The sequence below is a fragment of the Colius striatus genome, chromosome 1 (genome assembly GCF_028858725.1).
Source record: "Colius striatus isolate bColStr4 chromosome 1, bColStr4.1.hap1, whole genome shotgun sequence".
NCBI lineage: Eukaryota > Metazoa > Chordata > Aves > Coliiformes > Coliidae > Colius > Colius striatus.
The window spans coordinates 199,420,687-199,436,538 of NC_084759.1; the positions used below are offsets into that span (position 1 = coordinate 199,420,687).

Consider the following 15,852-nt stretch of genomic DNA (forward strand, 5'->3'; position numbering starts at 1 on the left):
CAACCGCCGTTGCCAGGCAACCGCCCCCCCTCGCCTCTTTAAGAAGCCGTTCCCGCCTCTCCCGCCGCGTGTCTGATTGGCCGGCAGGGGGCGGCGCCGTTTCGCCATTGGCTGAGCGCAGGGACGGCGAGGGGAGGGCGGAAGCGGCGCGGCGCGGAGGGGCCGCCATGAGCCGGTTCGGGGGCCGCGTGCGCGAGTACCCGGCCGTGTCCATCGACCGCTTCGACCGCGACAACCTGCGCGCGCGCGCCTACTTCCTGTCGCACTGCCACAAGGGTGAGCCCCGCGGCCCGCCGCCGTGGCAACGGCCCCGGCCACCCCGCGCCGGGCCCCGCTGACGGCTCCGCACTCTCTCCACAGATCACATGAAGGGGCTGCGGGCGCCGGCCATGAAGAGGCGGCTGGAGGGCAGGTACGGGAGGGCGGGGATGGGTTGCGGTGGCGCCCGGAGGCGGCCGGGATTGCCTTAGCCCCGTGCGGCCCGGCCCGGGCACCGCGGCTGCCTGCCCGGAGCCCTGAGGATGAGGCGGCTGGTCCAGGGCAAAGCGTGAGCTTTGAAACAGGGTAAGGAAGCTGTTACAGGTCGTAGAGAGACAGAATAGCTTAGGTTGGATTGGACCTTCGAGATCATCTCTTTCAAAACCCCCTGCCATGGGCAGGGACACCTTCCACTAGACAAGGTTGCTCACAATCCTGTCCAGCCGGGCTTTGAACTGTCAGGGATGAGGCAGCCACAGCATCTCTGGACGCAACTTGTGCCAGGGCAACCACCCTCACTGTAAAGAATTTCTTCCCTATGTCCAGTCTAAACTTGCCTTCTGTTAGTTTAAAACTATATACCTCTGTCATGTCACTACGAGCCCTGGTAAAAAGTCTCTCTGTTGTCCTTATAAGCCCCCTTTAAATACTGGAAGACTACAATAAAGTCTCCTCAGTGCTGTTTCTTCTCCAGCTGAATAACCCAAACTCTCATAGCCTCATAGCAGAGGTTCTCCAGCTCTTTGACCATTTTTATGGCCTCGTCTGGACCTGCTCCAACAAGTCCATGCTTGTCCTGGGCTGACAACCCCAAATCTGGACATGGTACTCTGGGTGAGGTCTGACCACAGTAGAGGGGCAGAATCCCCTCCCTGAGCTGCTGCCCACACTGCTTGTGATGCAGCCCAGGACGTGGTTGGCTTTCTGGGCTGTGAGTACCCATTGCTGGCTCATGTCTGTTCTTTCATCCACTGGTACCCTCAAGTCCTTCTTTGCCAGTGCTGCTCTCCATTCCTTCATCCCCCAGCCTGCATCAATACTGAGGACTGCCCAGACTCACATGCACTTCACCTTGTTGAACGTTCTGAGGTTGACGAACTTCATGAGGATCCTTGCTTTTATTCCCTGGCAGCATGTAGGTGTGTGGAGACAGCACTTTGCCTGTGCTGTGAAGGAGGCTCTGAGATGTATGAGCAAGCAGGTAGCCAGCAGTTTGAGGGAGACAGTTATTCCCTTTTGGTTAGCACTTGCGAGTCTTTGTCTGGAGTAGTGAGTCCTGGGCTCCCCTGGACAGAAAACAACATTGGTGTTTTGGAGCAGGACCAGATTGTCTGGGACTGGAGTATGTGAGGAGAGGCTGAGAGATTAATGTCTTTGTGCCTAAGGTCACTCTTTGCATGTTGGGTTAGAGAAGATGGAGCCAGACTCTTCTTGGAGGTATATAACTAAGGGGCAAGGGACACTTTTTTCACCCTGATGGTGGTCACATGTGGGAACAGGCCTGGAGTGGCTGTGGCATAATTCCTAGGCATTGCTAAATTTATTAGAGTACATGTTGCATCTCCTTAAATGTGAGCAGAGAACCTCTCTTAGCTCATCAGATCTCTGTGCACTGTGCAAAAGGTAAAGCTTTGTAGGGAGCATTCTGTGTTCTGCTGAACACTACCCATCCCAAATGCCTGTTCAGGGCCAGCATGCACATCTGAAACAGACCTTGGTGGGTATAGAAACAAGCAAAGATAGGTGTACATGTGACTTCTTTATATCTGCACAAAACCACACAGGCTTGTGCACACATAGCCTTTGAGTTTGCTGGGTTGAAGAAAAGCTTACTCAAAGTGGAGTAACTCACCTTCATCTCACATCATGCTGGGGCAAAACAGCTCCTGCAGGATTCCTGCTCTGCAGGTCTCCTCAGATGAGAGAGGGCTCTGAGCCTCTGTTTTGATATACTAGGTTCCAGGTGCTGATGTGGTTGTTAAGTTGTTCCCTGCCTCTACTTTCAAAGACCCTGATCTGCTTTTTTTGTGTCCTCACAGCTTGAAAGTTAAATTGTACTGCTCGCCGGTGACTAAGGAGTTGCTGTTGACTAGCTGGAAATACAAGTTTTGGGAGAATCATATTGTGAGTTGATTTTTAAATGAACACTTCCCAAGCAATGATTCTAGGGAAGAGGCAGCTTCCCCTCCTCAGAAATGTCTAAGTGTTGGTATTGCTCTCAATATGGTGTTTGAGGGCTTAAGTACCTACATCAATATGCCTTTCCTTGCTGCTTGCTATGTGGGATTGGTTTATTGTTGTTTAATGTTTAATCTTATTTTTGCCTCCACAAAATCTATCTACTTGAGAGAAAATCTCAAGTTCAGCTTTAAATGCACTCCACCTGTACACTGATTGTATCACTCCCTCATTTCCTTACCTTGCTCATGTCTCTTTGCTTCTCTCCTTAATTATTTTCTCTTTTGCTTCATTTGAAGTTGTCTAATGCTTGCAGTATATATAATCTTTTAGTTTTATCTTCTTCCTCTTGCTTTTTGGGAAACTATAAGATGAAAATGTTTTAGTGATGTAAAACCACTGAAGAACTTAGTTTCCTCGATTTCTACTGTTTGAAGCCAAACTTCAAGTGACCAGTGGCTTTGTATGAGGTGACTTGTAGTTGTTTCCTTCCCTTGGCAGATGCAGGCTTTGAAGTTGAATGTTACATCTTACTGTATGTAAATACATCATCACATAGTGTCAAGCTTCTGTTGAATCACCCAAGCAAGGACAGGAATGTTTTCTAGTCGAAGGGAAAGTCAACAGGGACTTCAGGCAAGCTGCAACTTAATTTCTTGGGGGTGTTATGGCTCAGGTTGTAAGTGTGGATCTTAATCCTCAAATCCAGGGAAATTTGTGTGAGTGGACAAGAGAAAAAAGAGATGCAGGGAGCTTTTCTGGTCAAGGTCTTAGTTTAATTGTGAAGCTGAGGGAGAAGATAACTAATTTTATATGATTTATGATTTCCAGTCTGGCCTTTATTTGTACATAGGTGTAAGAAACTCTTTCAATGTGCTGCTGGCTTTAACAAACTGCCAAAGTTGGGGGAAGAACTCTGCTAAATAGTGGCTGTCTCTGAAGAATTCTTCAGGCAGTTTAGATCTAAAACTTAACAATTGTTTCATTGCAGTAGAAAAACTGAGAATTACTGAGAAATACTGAGCCTCTTGAGTTTATTCAGCTTCAGAAATTGTAGATGATAAAATTAGTATTGGTGTTTAAAAAAAAATCAGCTCTTGCTAGTGGCTTGAATTCTTAGAATCATAGATTTGTTTTGGTTGGAAAAGACCTTTAAAGATTATTGAGTCCAACCAGTCACCTCACACTGCCAAGCCCATCACTAACCCATGTCCCTCAGCAACTCATCTACATGTCTTTTAAATATCTTCAGGGATGGAGACTCCTCTGTCTCCCTGGGCAGCCTGTGCCAGTGACTAACAACCCTCTTACTGAAAAAGTTCTTCTTACTCTCCAATCTAAACCTCCCCTGGTGCAACTTAAGGCCATTTCTCCTCGTTACTTGGAAGAAGAGATCGACCTCCACCTCACTACAACCCCCTTTCAGGGAGTTGTGGAGAGTGATCGTGTCTCCCCTCAGCCATAATAAAATAGTATAGTATAAAATACTTTTTGACACACTCATCTGTGTTTTGGAGCAAGCACTGGCTTTGATTGGTAGTGTGGTTTCTGGTAGAGAAGCCAAATGTTACCACCTTTGTGATACCAGCTGAATGGATCTTGTGGAGCTGCCCAGAATTTTGTGACGTGGTGCCTTGTGAATCCATCTAGTGCAGTGAAGCCTGGGGTGCTGAGGAGACAGCTCAGCAGAGCAGCTGGAGGTTATAGCTAGGGAGGGCAATGACAGGAGACTTTCACTTTGGCTTTTTTTGGATAGGAGAATTATATGCAAATATTATCTGAAAGGAAAAACCCCATGAGGATGGGAGAGGAGCCTGTGTAGCAGCACTGACCTTGCAGGCAGCCAGGACTCTTAATAGAGGGTATGGCAAAACAGGGGATTAATCCTCTACACAAACACAGGAATATGTGATCACAATGGGAAGAAGTGCTGCAGCACAGATGTCTGTCCTAGCATGATCCACTGGTGTGTTCGTGTGGTCCAGCCAGAGAAACCAGAGCCGTTGCTGTTGGAAGTCCAACATGTTCTAACTTTTTAGGCATGCAAAGCTTAAATGAGGTATCACCATTTGAGACCAGTTTTAGAAAACTTGTTTTTTCCACTGGATTGGAAATTCACAACTTACAGTGGGAAAATGAGCTTAATTTTGCAGGCTTAGCATAAGCCTCAGTGGGTGCTAAAGATGCCTACGTGGTGAATACTGAGCTGTAAGCCTGAAACAGAATCTTCAGTACATCACGTAATGCCTTTACTCCTTTTGCTACAGGTTGCACTGGAAGTTGAAACTCCAACTCAGATTTCTTTAGTAGATGAAACGTCTGGTGAGGTAAGTTACAAAACCCAAAAGATTCCCCTAGTGTAATGGGCAGTAATACTGTCCCAATGAGCTTGGGAAACATACCTTACATGTAGCAGCCCAACTGGAAAAGCTATGTTTAAAACGTATGCTCCCCTGCTCTCCAAGACGTGCAGCTACCTGAGGAGTTATTCCCTGCTTTGTTCTTACTGTCATAGCAGTTTTTGGTAACATCTTTTCAGGGTATTAGTGATCTCCAATTACTTTTGTGACTTTTTTCACTTTGCATTTCCTGGCTTATTTTAACAAGGTTTAAGTGCAGGGTTAAAAGATCTGGTAGAATATCCACAGGCAAAGTATGTCCCAGATATTTCTGTCATGTTGGTGGATGCTTGGTGGGTGAAAAGCTGGACTTGATGTGGCAATGTGTCCAGGAAGCCAACTGTGTCCTGGCGTGCATCACAAGCAGCATGGGCAGCAGGAGGGGATTCTGCCCCTCTGCTCCACTCTGGTCAGACCCCACCTGCAGTGCTGCACCCAGATCTGGGGCCTCAGCACAGGACAGACACAGACCTGTTGGAGCAGGTCCAGAGGAGGCCATAAAGATGGTCAGAGAGCTGGAGGACCTCTGCTATGAGGAAAGGCTGAGAGAGTCAGGGTTGTTCATCCTGGAGGAGGGAAAGCTCTGGGGAGACCTTACTGTAGCCTTTGAGTACTTATAAGGAAGACAGGGACAGACTTTTTAGCACGGCCTGTAGCAATAGGACAAGGGGTGATGGTTTTAAACTAGAAGAGGATAGATTTAGACTAAATATAAGGAAGATTGTTTTCTTTTTTTCAATGAGGGTGGTGAGGCACTGGCATGGGTTGCCCAGAGAAGCTGTGGCTGCCCATCCCTGGCAGTGTTGAAGGCCAATTTGGATGGGGCTGTGAGTAGCCCCATCCCCTAGTGGAAGGTCTCCCTGCCAGTGGCAGGGGGTTTGGACTAGGTGAACTTTAAGGGTCCCTTCCAACCCACTCTATTGTACAATTTTATGATTCTGTGCTTTTTCATCAAGAACCAAGGAAGCAGGACTGTCTTCTGGCTTACTGGCTTTTATCAGGACCATACAATATTCAGCCATCTTTTCTGCCATGCCAGGATGGTTGTTGCTCTTCAGGGCTCATTGGAATGTGAAGAGACTCTCTTCATTCAAAAGCCATGCTCAATGCTGCAAGAGGCAGTGGGGAGTAATGTGTTGCTTTCACTGTGCCAAACAAAGCACTGGTAGTAGTTATTACAGCATGAAAATGATGCTAACCTATCTCTTCCAGAAAGAAGATATAGAGGTGACACTCCTGCCAGCTGGTCACTGTCCAGGATCAGTCATGTATGTCCCTTCAATACACTAAATGTCCCTGATGAGAAATTTGTCCTACAGAATTCTCACTGAGTACTGTGGGGTTTTTTCTATCTAGAAAAAGCTAGTGAATTTAAAATTCTTCCTGGACATAATACTGTGGAGGCAGAGCCCACCAGCTTTGGTAGAGATTGGAAAACCACTCTGCTCTCTGGGATCTGCCCAGACAGGTGTTGTTACCTTGGTAGGGCAGGTTACTTTTCCCCATGCCTAAGAATAACAATGTTCTTTGATTTCAAATGTGTTTGTAAAAATAACACAAAACTCTGGTTAAAAATAAATCCCCTATCTCTTTAGTAAGACATTAAAAAGGTGCCTGGCCTCTTGGTGCAGACACCTAATTGGTTCTGTGAGGCTTTTGTCTTCAAATCTTGACTGCCTAGGCACAGATTATTTTCCAGTTATACTGAATCTGAATTACTGGGTTGATCTGAAATTACTCCAGGGCCAAATTACACCTTACATCTGGCATTACATTACATCTTAACATTAGTCACATTGACTGCCCGAAGCAAGGTAACAGACCAACACCTGGCATTCAGCGCTTTAGGGTATTGAATTTGACCAAATTGTTTCTGTTTGCAGGTTTTTGTTTGAAGGTGAAAATGGCACTGTGCTGTATACAGGGGATTTCAGACTTGCAAAAGGAGAGGCAGCCAGAATGGAGCTTTTGCACTCAGGGAGCAGGTGAGACTTCAGCTATTTGTGGGGTTTAGAAGGAATAAAAGGCATGGATGATTCAGGAATAATGTGCTCTTTTCTTTACTCAGTTTTTATTCTGGATTAAATATATTTGCAGTCAGGCAATACTGCAGTAACAAGCTCCTTTTGACTTGTTCTTTGTAATAAAAAGAAGAACTGCCCCTTTTGAACAGAGAGGAAGTGGTGTGTCTTAGTCCTGTGGTGCACTGCTCACTGATACCACATTTCACTCTTTCAGAGTAAAAGACATCCAGAGCGTGTATTTGGACACCACTTTTTGTGATCCTAAATTTTACCATATACCAAGCAGGGTAAGTAAAATAAGCTGTGAAAGATCCTTAAAACTGCTAATGAGCTAACCACCCCTCTGTCAGGTAGGTCTTGCAAAGGCATTACCATGCCACAGCACTTTGGGAGTATCTTCAAAGATGGTTCACAACGTTTTCTCAACTTTGCAGGAGGAATGTTTAAATGGCATCCTGGAGCTGGTGCGGAGCTGGACCTCACTGACTCGCTACCATGTCGTGTGGCTCAACTGCAAAGCTGCTTATGGATATGAGTATTTATTCATAAACCTCAGCGAGGAGCTTGGAATCAAGGTAACCTTTCTGCACTTGTGGCTTTGCATCAGGTCTCCAGTAATGGCTGTGGCCAGTTGCTGAGCTGAAAGTGGCAGTTCAGAGAACTGCTGGATGTGAGCAGGTGCCTGCTTTCATTAACCTCACTTACAAAGCTACAGTAGTGCTCAAAATGAGTTAACTCATTGATTTCAGTCTGGCTTTCCTAGGAGAAGTTAATCCCCAGTTTTCAAGCTCAGTGTTTACCTCTCTCCCTTTTATCTTGTGAATGATAAAAGCCTTCCATTTACATATGACATTAATAGCTAGCAGATATATTTGGGCTGTCTTTGATGAATCTTCATCTCTCAGCAGAGAGGGGATGTTCTGCTTGTTCTAGATGTCCAAGTTACTGTGGATAACACTACTCCACTTGGACATTATTAGTGGTCAGTAATCATTTGAATGCCTACTAGCACTTGAGAGCAGAACTACATCTGTACAGTTGCTCCAGCTGCAGCCTGGCAAACACATTGAGTTAATCAACCTCTGCTGTTCTGCAGGTGCATGTGAACAAACTGGATATGTTCAGAAACATGCCAGAAATCCTCTGCCACGTTACCACAGACCGGCACACTCAGATCCACGCCTGCCGACACCCTCGGGTGGGTATCCCTCTGCAAAGCCTCTGCTGGGAGAAACTGGTCACAGGCACCAAGGTTTTGGTCCTGTTGTGCTGATGAAGATGTGGGCCAAATGCTGGCTTAATGCAAAGGAGAGTGAGAACTTGAGTTAGTAGGTTGAAGTGGTTTATTTCTTTAAAAAAAAAAAAAGAGGAAAAAAAAAAGGGGGAAGTGTCCTACTGATGCTAGAAATAGTTTAATTGTATTTGAAACTTAAGAACTGTATTTTTAAATGAAATAAGACAAGCAGCAGATTAGATCACTCAGGTATTATCCATTTAAATGCCATTCAGCAGGATCTCGATCGGCTGGAGAGTTGGGCAGAGAGGAACCTCATGAGGTTCAACAGGGGCAAGTGCAGAGTCCTGCATCTGGGAAGGAACAACCCTATGCATCAGTACAGACTGGGAATTGATCTGGAGAGCAGCTCTAGAGAGACCTGTCTGGTGGGCAGAAAACTGAACATGAGCCAGCAATGTGCCCTCAAGGGCAAGAAGGCCAATGGCATCCTGGGGTGTGGCCAGCAGGTCAAGCTCTCTGCCCTGGTGAGGCCTCATCTGGAATCCTGTGTCCAGTTCTGGGCTCCACAGCTCAAAACAGACAAGGAACTTCTGGAGAGAGTCCAGCAAAAGGCCACCAAGATGACCAGGGGACTGGAACAGCTCTCTGATGAGAAAAGGCTGCAGGACCTGGGGCTGTTCAGCCTGGAAAAGACTGAGGGAGTATCTCATCGTCACTTATAAGTACCTAAGGGGTGAGTGTAGAGAGAATGGGGCCAGTCTTATCTATAGAGCCCAGTGACAGGACAAGGGGTAACAGGCAGAAGCTGGAACACAAAAAGTTCCACTGGAATGGGAGGAAAAACTTTACTGTTGAGCTGAGGGAGCCCTGGCACAGGCTGCCCAGGGAGGGTGTGGAGTCTCCTTCTCTGGAGGTTTCCAAACTCACCTTGGACACATTCCTGCGTGACCTGATGGAGAGGAACCTGCTTTATCAGGGAGTTGGTCTAGATGATCTCTAGAGGTCGCTTCTAACCCTCACCATTCTGTAAATACATAAAAAGCAGCTTGTGTGGTGTCTCCTGCAGCCAAACAGTGTGCTTATAGCATGTGGCCTTGCCCTTCCAGGATATCTGGAGGAGTGCAGGTAGCACTGGAGATGGCATGTTTGGTGATTGGTTTCTGTGATTGACTTGCTTTGTCAGCTGCACTATGGAAGCAATATGCAAGAACAAAGAGTGTATCAAATGAGCTGGAAGTGAGATGAAAACTTGGTCTGGCTAGATGCTATGCTTCTCAATTTCTAAGGGGAAAAAAAGGTCAGGATTACACTTAATTTTATCTTGCATTTGACAGGATGATGACTGCTTTCGAGGGAACAGACTGCCCTGTGGAATGACTTGCCAAAATGGAACTCCCTTGCACATAATTAGCATCAAACCCTCCACTATGTGGTTTGGAGAAAGGATCAAGAAAACCAGTGTCATCGTGAGGTGAGCTTTGGGCCAGGAGAAACCTGTTGTTTCAGGGGTGTGTCTTGCCTGAGGCCTGTATAACTGAATCTCAGAATGGACTTCTAAGTCTAACACTTGCCTGTTGACTAGGGATGAAAAGCACTTACCAAACTTTTCTGCTTCCTCTTTTTTCTAGGACTGGGCAGAGCACATACAGAGCTTGTTTCTCTTTCCACTCCTCATACAGTGAGGTTTGTATGTTTGCAGTACTGAGCATGCATTGATGTATGTATATTTTTTAAAAGTATTAAAGTTTTGATTATTTTGGAGTGGATGCTCCTCCCTCTCTACTCTGCCCTTGTGAGACCACATGGAATATTGTGTCTAGTTCTGAGCACCTCAGTTCCAGAAGGACAGGGAGCTGCTGGAGAGAGGTCAGAGCAGGGCCACAAAGATGATGGAGCGGAGCATCTCCCTTATGATGAAAGGCTGAAGGAGCTGGGGCTCTTCAGCTTGGAGAAGAGGAGACTGAGGGGTGATCTCATTAATGTTTACAAGTATGTAAGGGGTGGGTGTCAGGAGGATGGAGCCAGGTTGTTCTCAGTTATGTCCAGTGATAGGACAAGGGACAACAGGTACAAGCTGGAACATGAGAGGTTCCAAAGAAACATAAGGAAAAACTTCTTCCCTGTTGAGGTGAGGGAGCACTGGAAGGGGCTGCCCAGATGGGCTGTGGAGTCTCCTTCTCTGGAGATGTTCCAAACCCACCTGGACAAGTTTCTGTGTGACCTACTCTATGTGATCCTGGTCTGGCAGAGGGGTTGGACCAGATCCCTTCCAACCCTTAAGATTCTATGATTCTGTGATTAATCACAACAAAATAATCTTTTCAGTGATAAGACATAAGGGGATAGGAAGTTCTGGATGCTGAAGACATAAGTTTGTTTCAATATAGCTGCAGAAGAGCATGTGAAGGGAAGGCAGGATTACAAGCCTATGTTTTTGTTCTCTCTCTTCAAAGCATAGGTCACTGGGTCACTGCTACAATTGTTTCACTGCCTTTCTATTTCACATTATTGTGTAACTGTGCAATGCTTAAAGCTTAGCATTTTGGTTTTCAATACATTGTTTATCTGCTATGACTCAGTTTTGGGCAGACTGGGTTTTTTTTCCCCCTGTGCACACATTTAAACAGATGTTTCTCATATTGTAGCTGCCACTGTTACTCTTCTTTGTGTGACAGAGACTAAAAGGTCACAGCAGCATCCTCTCCAGAATCACACACTTTCATTGAATATGTCTCGATCCACTTCTTAAAATGCTCTCTCCTAAGAACCTGAGCCAACCCTGGATCAGAGCTAACAATTCACTTGTCACAAAGCCCTGCACATACAAAATGGAAATTACTGGAAGCCCCAGACAGACAGTCCTGATTTTAAGATCCTGGTTAAGTTTTAATGTGATCTGCCATGGGGAATTTTAAATGTAGGTACTACCATAATCCATACAATGTGGCAGCTTCCCTGGCACAACATGGAGAGTGGTGGATTGCAGTTGACTTGCACCTCCACATGCCAAAAGAGATGGGGGCTACTGATCTGTATGGACAGGAGTGGCATCTGCAAACCTGCAGGTGTTTTCAGTGCTGGGACCTGATGAAGCCTCAGTTGGAGTGGAGAGCCCCAAACTGCACACAATTCTTTATTAAATATACTGGAGAGCACCCAGAAGGCAACAGAGTAAGGGTTGGAAAGGGTGATGTGTTGGCACAGGCTTTTGTAGTGCAGAACACCTCATCTGCACATTGAGGGGCTTGGAGTCCAGTGAGAGAAATGCAGGTGTGAGTAGTTGTACAGAAGTAAGGACAGGGAAGCAGTGGGTCACGTTCCCTAGGAAGGGCTCTGTCTGGCCTTTTTCTTTCAGGGACAGCAATGCTCTCCCAAGCAATTGGTAACTGCTGTGGGGTGGCTGGGTGCAGCCAAGGTCTCACATCCTTTCTGATCTGTTGTCTCCTTACAGAGCTATCTATCCACTTCCATACAGTTTGGCACAGGGGTCATACTGGTCGTTACATGAGACAACTGGTAGTACTGGGTGTGCCTTGATCAGTGCTGCCAATTCACTCTTGGTGTAACTTTTTCCACTGCTTCTTTTCTTCAATTTAGATAAAGGATTTCCTGAGCTATATCTGTCCAGTGAATGTGTATCCCAATGTATTGCCAGTGGGTGGCACAGAAGACAAAGTGATGGAAATGTAAGTGATCTAATCCCTGTTCCTGTAAGGACAGCTCCCCACCCCAGCCTCTCAGCAGGCCACTGCCTTTGGCTTTACTCCTCTGTTAATTCAGGGTTTTTTTTACTATATTCAGTCCTGCACACTTCAGCTTTCTGAAGAACAGTTGTGTGTTGTGCTGAGACATTCCACACACTACTCACATCTGGGTATCGAGGCTTTTCTGCTGTCCAGCTCCGTGTGGGATCGCTATTGTGTGACCCGTTTCCATCACTGCTGCCTCTTGGAGGTTTCTTTCAGAGGGTTTCTCTGGGGACTGGAACTGCTCCCCTCTGTACAGCATCCTGTTGGCTGCTGGGAGAGCAGAGCAGAGAACAGCTGTGTCACTCGGTCTGAACAAAATGAGGACTCCTTTTTCTTTTCCTCCTTAATAGGAAAGGAGGTACTTTGTCATTGAATAAACTCACAATCAGATTCTGATACTATACAGTTATTGACTAAAACTGCAGTCAGATTTTGAACTGTCATCTTCTTTAACCAGGGGCCTATAAGATAGTTCCAAGTGGTGTACATGTTTTAAGGTAAATACACAGAAATGGCAAGATTTCTACCAATAACTTAGGGGAAAAAAAAATCCTATCTTGTGCTGCCTTTGCTTTGGCACCCCTGCTGCAGCACTTGTGAAAGGCATGAGGTAGGGTACTTAGATCAAGTTGAAAGATTCTCTTTTGCCTCTGAAAGTGAGTTCTAAATATCCATTGCTTTATCCTTCCCCTCAGATTAAAGCCCTTGTGCAGGTCGTACAGGAGAAACGTGGAACCCAGGTACCAGCCCTTAGGAACCCTGAAGAGAGCCCTCAAGAGAGACTTGTCTGACACAGGTAAAAGTGCCACTGGTAGCACTGGGCCTCCAGTGCAGCTCAGACCAAGCAGCGGTGCCCAAAGGCAGAGTGTTTGCTATCGCCTGTCTGTGATCCAAACAAGTCAGACAGGAGAAATATAAACAAGATGAACTTGGGCTTTGGGAGGGTGAGAGCACAGACTGTGTGAAAGAGCATTTGCCTGTGATCTTAAACTGCATTTACTGCTCCACAGCCCTTGAAGTTTCTGGAAGTCCCCAGTCCTGGACCATCCCCAGCAAAGCTTTTCCTAACGTTACTGGTTATCACCTCCTGTGCTGTGGGCAACAGGGTGGTGGAGTACCAGGGGAACTGCTCCCCTTCCTTATCTCATGCTGGCACTTGTTTGATACCAAGTGGCTTTTCCTAACAGACAATGGCAAATGGATGCTGTACACAGCCCCTGGAACCACTGGGAACCAGAAAACGAGCACGAGCCTGCCCCCTGCTTTGGTGATTTCTGCAGGGCTGGGTACACACAGGTGCTGCAGTCCTGGCAAAGCACCTCAGCAGCCTGAATAAATGTGTCTTACCAGGGTTACATCTGACCTGCTGAGGCTGACCATGAGCCTTTTCCTTGTGAGCACTGCTAGACAAGGCAAATGCTGGCAGTGAGGTCCTGGCAAGTCTCTACTTGGTATAAAGGACTTTTTCCTCTCTTTATACTCAATGACTTTTTATTAAACCTTTGCTCTCAACAAAATTTTAGCAGAGCTGTGAACTTTTCTCAGTGGGTTTTTTTTTCCCTCCTGTTCTTTCATTGACAGATGAAGATGATCTCTTTGATTTGGAATTAACTGCTCCAAGGACTAAGATTGCAAAACAGCAGAGAGGAGAGAGCGAGCTGCCCAGCACAGGACAACCAGAGAATCATGAAGGATACATTAACGACAGCACAGCAGATTACAAAGCAACCACAACTTACACATCCCTCAAGATAGACTTCATGGACTGTGAGGAATCAAATGATGATGATGATGATGAAGATGATGAAGAAGAATCCGAGAAAAATACAGTTCAAGTTCTTTCCTGTGAGCCAGATGCCACTTCCACATCAAATGTCAATGGAGTAGCTGGTGACCAGCGGGAGTCCAGTGCTGATTTCCCTTGCTGGGATGCATTTTTTAAGTGTAGCAAACTAGAAGAAAGCTCTGAAAATGAGGACAACTTCCCCTCTTCAGCAGATGCTGGTGGGTCCCAGTCACTCTTCAGCGATTCGGATGGAGTAAGTGACTCAACACACATCTCCTCCCAAAATTCTTCTCAGTCAACACACATATCGGAGCAGGGGAGCCAGGGCTGGGACAGCCAGCCAGACACTGTGCTCATCACCTCCCAGGAGCGAAGCGCCTGGGACTGCAGCTGCCTCAGCAAAGCGGGGAGCAGAGCCCCTGCTGCTGCCCCGCAGGACAGTGCCCACGACAGCCAGCCCCAGCTCAGCAGGTGGAAGCCGCTGGGGCACCAGAGACCTTGTGCCCCTGCTGTGGTCTGTGGCTCACAGGGCCAGGGCTGCCAAGGTGCCGTGGAAGCTGCTGCCCAGGGCCAGGAGGCGCAGAGGGAACCAACAGACAGCTCCAGGGCTCCTGAGCTGGATCTGCAGAGGGACTCCCAGAGCTCCTCTGACTTTGAGATCCCCCTGACTCCTGATGCTGAAGTGCCTCATCCAGATAAACTGCACTGTTTGTACAGGAAGCTGGCAGCAGGAGAGAACATCCTCAACAAGAAAAATGTCTCTTGAAGACATCCTGGTTACATCATGGTAACAAATACCAAAGTTTAATTAAAGCCTGAACTATTTTTCTCTTTAGTGCTGGCTACTAGCTGCAGCTGTGCCAGTTTATGGCCTTTTCTTCCACAAGTATCTCACTGGCCAAATTAGGAATTCACAGCCTCGGTACCTTCATCATTCCTTCCATGAAATACGGAGAAGGAAGTATTCATCAGAGGGACTAAAAACCTCCTGAGGTTCAGTCCCCCAGGACTGTCACTCCACAAAAAATGGACCACACAAAACTAAGGGTAGAACACTAAATGAAATTTAGTGTTTGTGTTTATCACAAGCTCTAAGAGTTTGCCTTTGATAGACATGTGATCGCAGGTTTTAATGAAACCTAGCAGTTTTAACTGTGGGAGAGAAAGGTGACATCCTTCAGGGATGACCATGCAAACAGTGCAAGGGCTGCACTTGGACTTTTATCTTGTTTTCACTGCAGTTATTTTAAAAGATTACAGAATTACTGAGACATTTTGGGTCTTTTTTACATCAAGTTGTTCCTTACAAGCACTCTCTTTTTATGCTGAGAAGTGTTGTCATCCAATTTTAACTCCTGCATGAGTTACTGTATGCCATTGTCTGCCAAGCACAGAAGGGTTTGGGTTGAAAGGGACTTTAAAGATCTCCTAATCCAACCCCTCTGCCATGGGCAGGGGCACCTGGTTTAAATCTCATCACAAACAACTCATGATCAGTTCCTCTCTGTTCTGGTTTGTTCTGAATTGATTTTCAGAACTGCTTAAACTGCTAAAATCCCGTGGCTGGTGTTCCCAAAGCCCCGCAGCAGCCTGTGCTGGAGGCTAACACCCAGCACCAGCAGGCAACCTCACACCCTGGACAGGCTCTTCCATCACCCCGTTTCAGCTCCTCTGCAACACTTTCTTCACTACACTGAATTCAGACACAGTCAGATTTCTTTTTTAAATCAAGGCACTAGCTGTCCATGCATGGGTGCCTTCGTAACTAACTCTTTGCCAGAATTCTTAGCTTATGAAAGGAAAGTGCAGTTCATGTTCTTGTTCAAGTTCAGTGCCTATAAAGATGCCTGAACACCAGCAGTCATCTAAAAATCCATGAGGTGTCCCCTTGGTGTGGTGTGAAGTCCCAGAGACTCAGACATTCAGCCTGACAGCTTTTCCTCCTGAGCACATCTGCAGCCTTAAACCAGCCCACATTCTGCTACTGGGGACAGTGGTAGAAGGGGAGACAAATCAGGAAGTGCTGTCATCTCTGTATGGTTCTAAGGATGTGCCAGTCCAGGTATTTCTCCACTGTCGCCTTGCCCACTCCATTCCTGGGACTGAGTGAAACTGCTGTTGTAACTACCTCTGCAAATAAAGTCATACAGAACAGAATTTCTTTCACTGCCTTATTTCCCTGACTGGGCTGTACCTGTAAGATAAGGGCTGCACTGCCAGT

At 46.5% G+C, this 15,852-nt stretch overlaps 1 protein-coding gene across 2 annotated transcripts; it reads left to right on the forward strand.

Moving 5' to 3' along the window:
- The first annotated feature begins 149 nt into the window (after window positions 1-149).
- Window positions 150-15,776, forward strand: DCLRE1C (DNA cross-link repair 1C). 2 transcript variants are annotated; one of them, XM_061989287.1, is made up of 14 exons: window positions 150-276; window positions 361-412; window positions 2,298-2,382; window positions 4,704-4,763; window positions 6,048-6,103; window positions 6,719-6,820; window positions 7,074-7,146; window positions 7,294-7,434; window positions 7,956-8,057; window positions 9,431-9,567; window positions 9,725-9,779; window positions 11,694-11,782; window positions 12,541-12,641; window positions 13,427-15,776. In XM_061989287.1, the coding sequence occupies exons 1-14, from the start codon at window positions 168-170 to the stop codon at window positions 14,395-14,397; spliced, it is 2,133 nt and encodes a 710-aa protein (XP_061845271.1). In that variant the 5' UTR covers window positions 150-167; the 3' UTR covers window positions 14,398-15,776. The 2 variants fall into 2 exon arrangements, with proteins under 2 accessions (XP_061845271.1, XP_061845281.1); XM_061989297.1 differs by lacking the exons at window positions 150-276; window positions 361-412; window positions 6,048-6,103 and having other exon boundaries at window positions 2,303-2,382.
- Window positions 15,777-15,852: the final 76 nt, after the last annotated feature.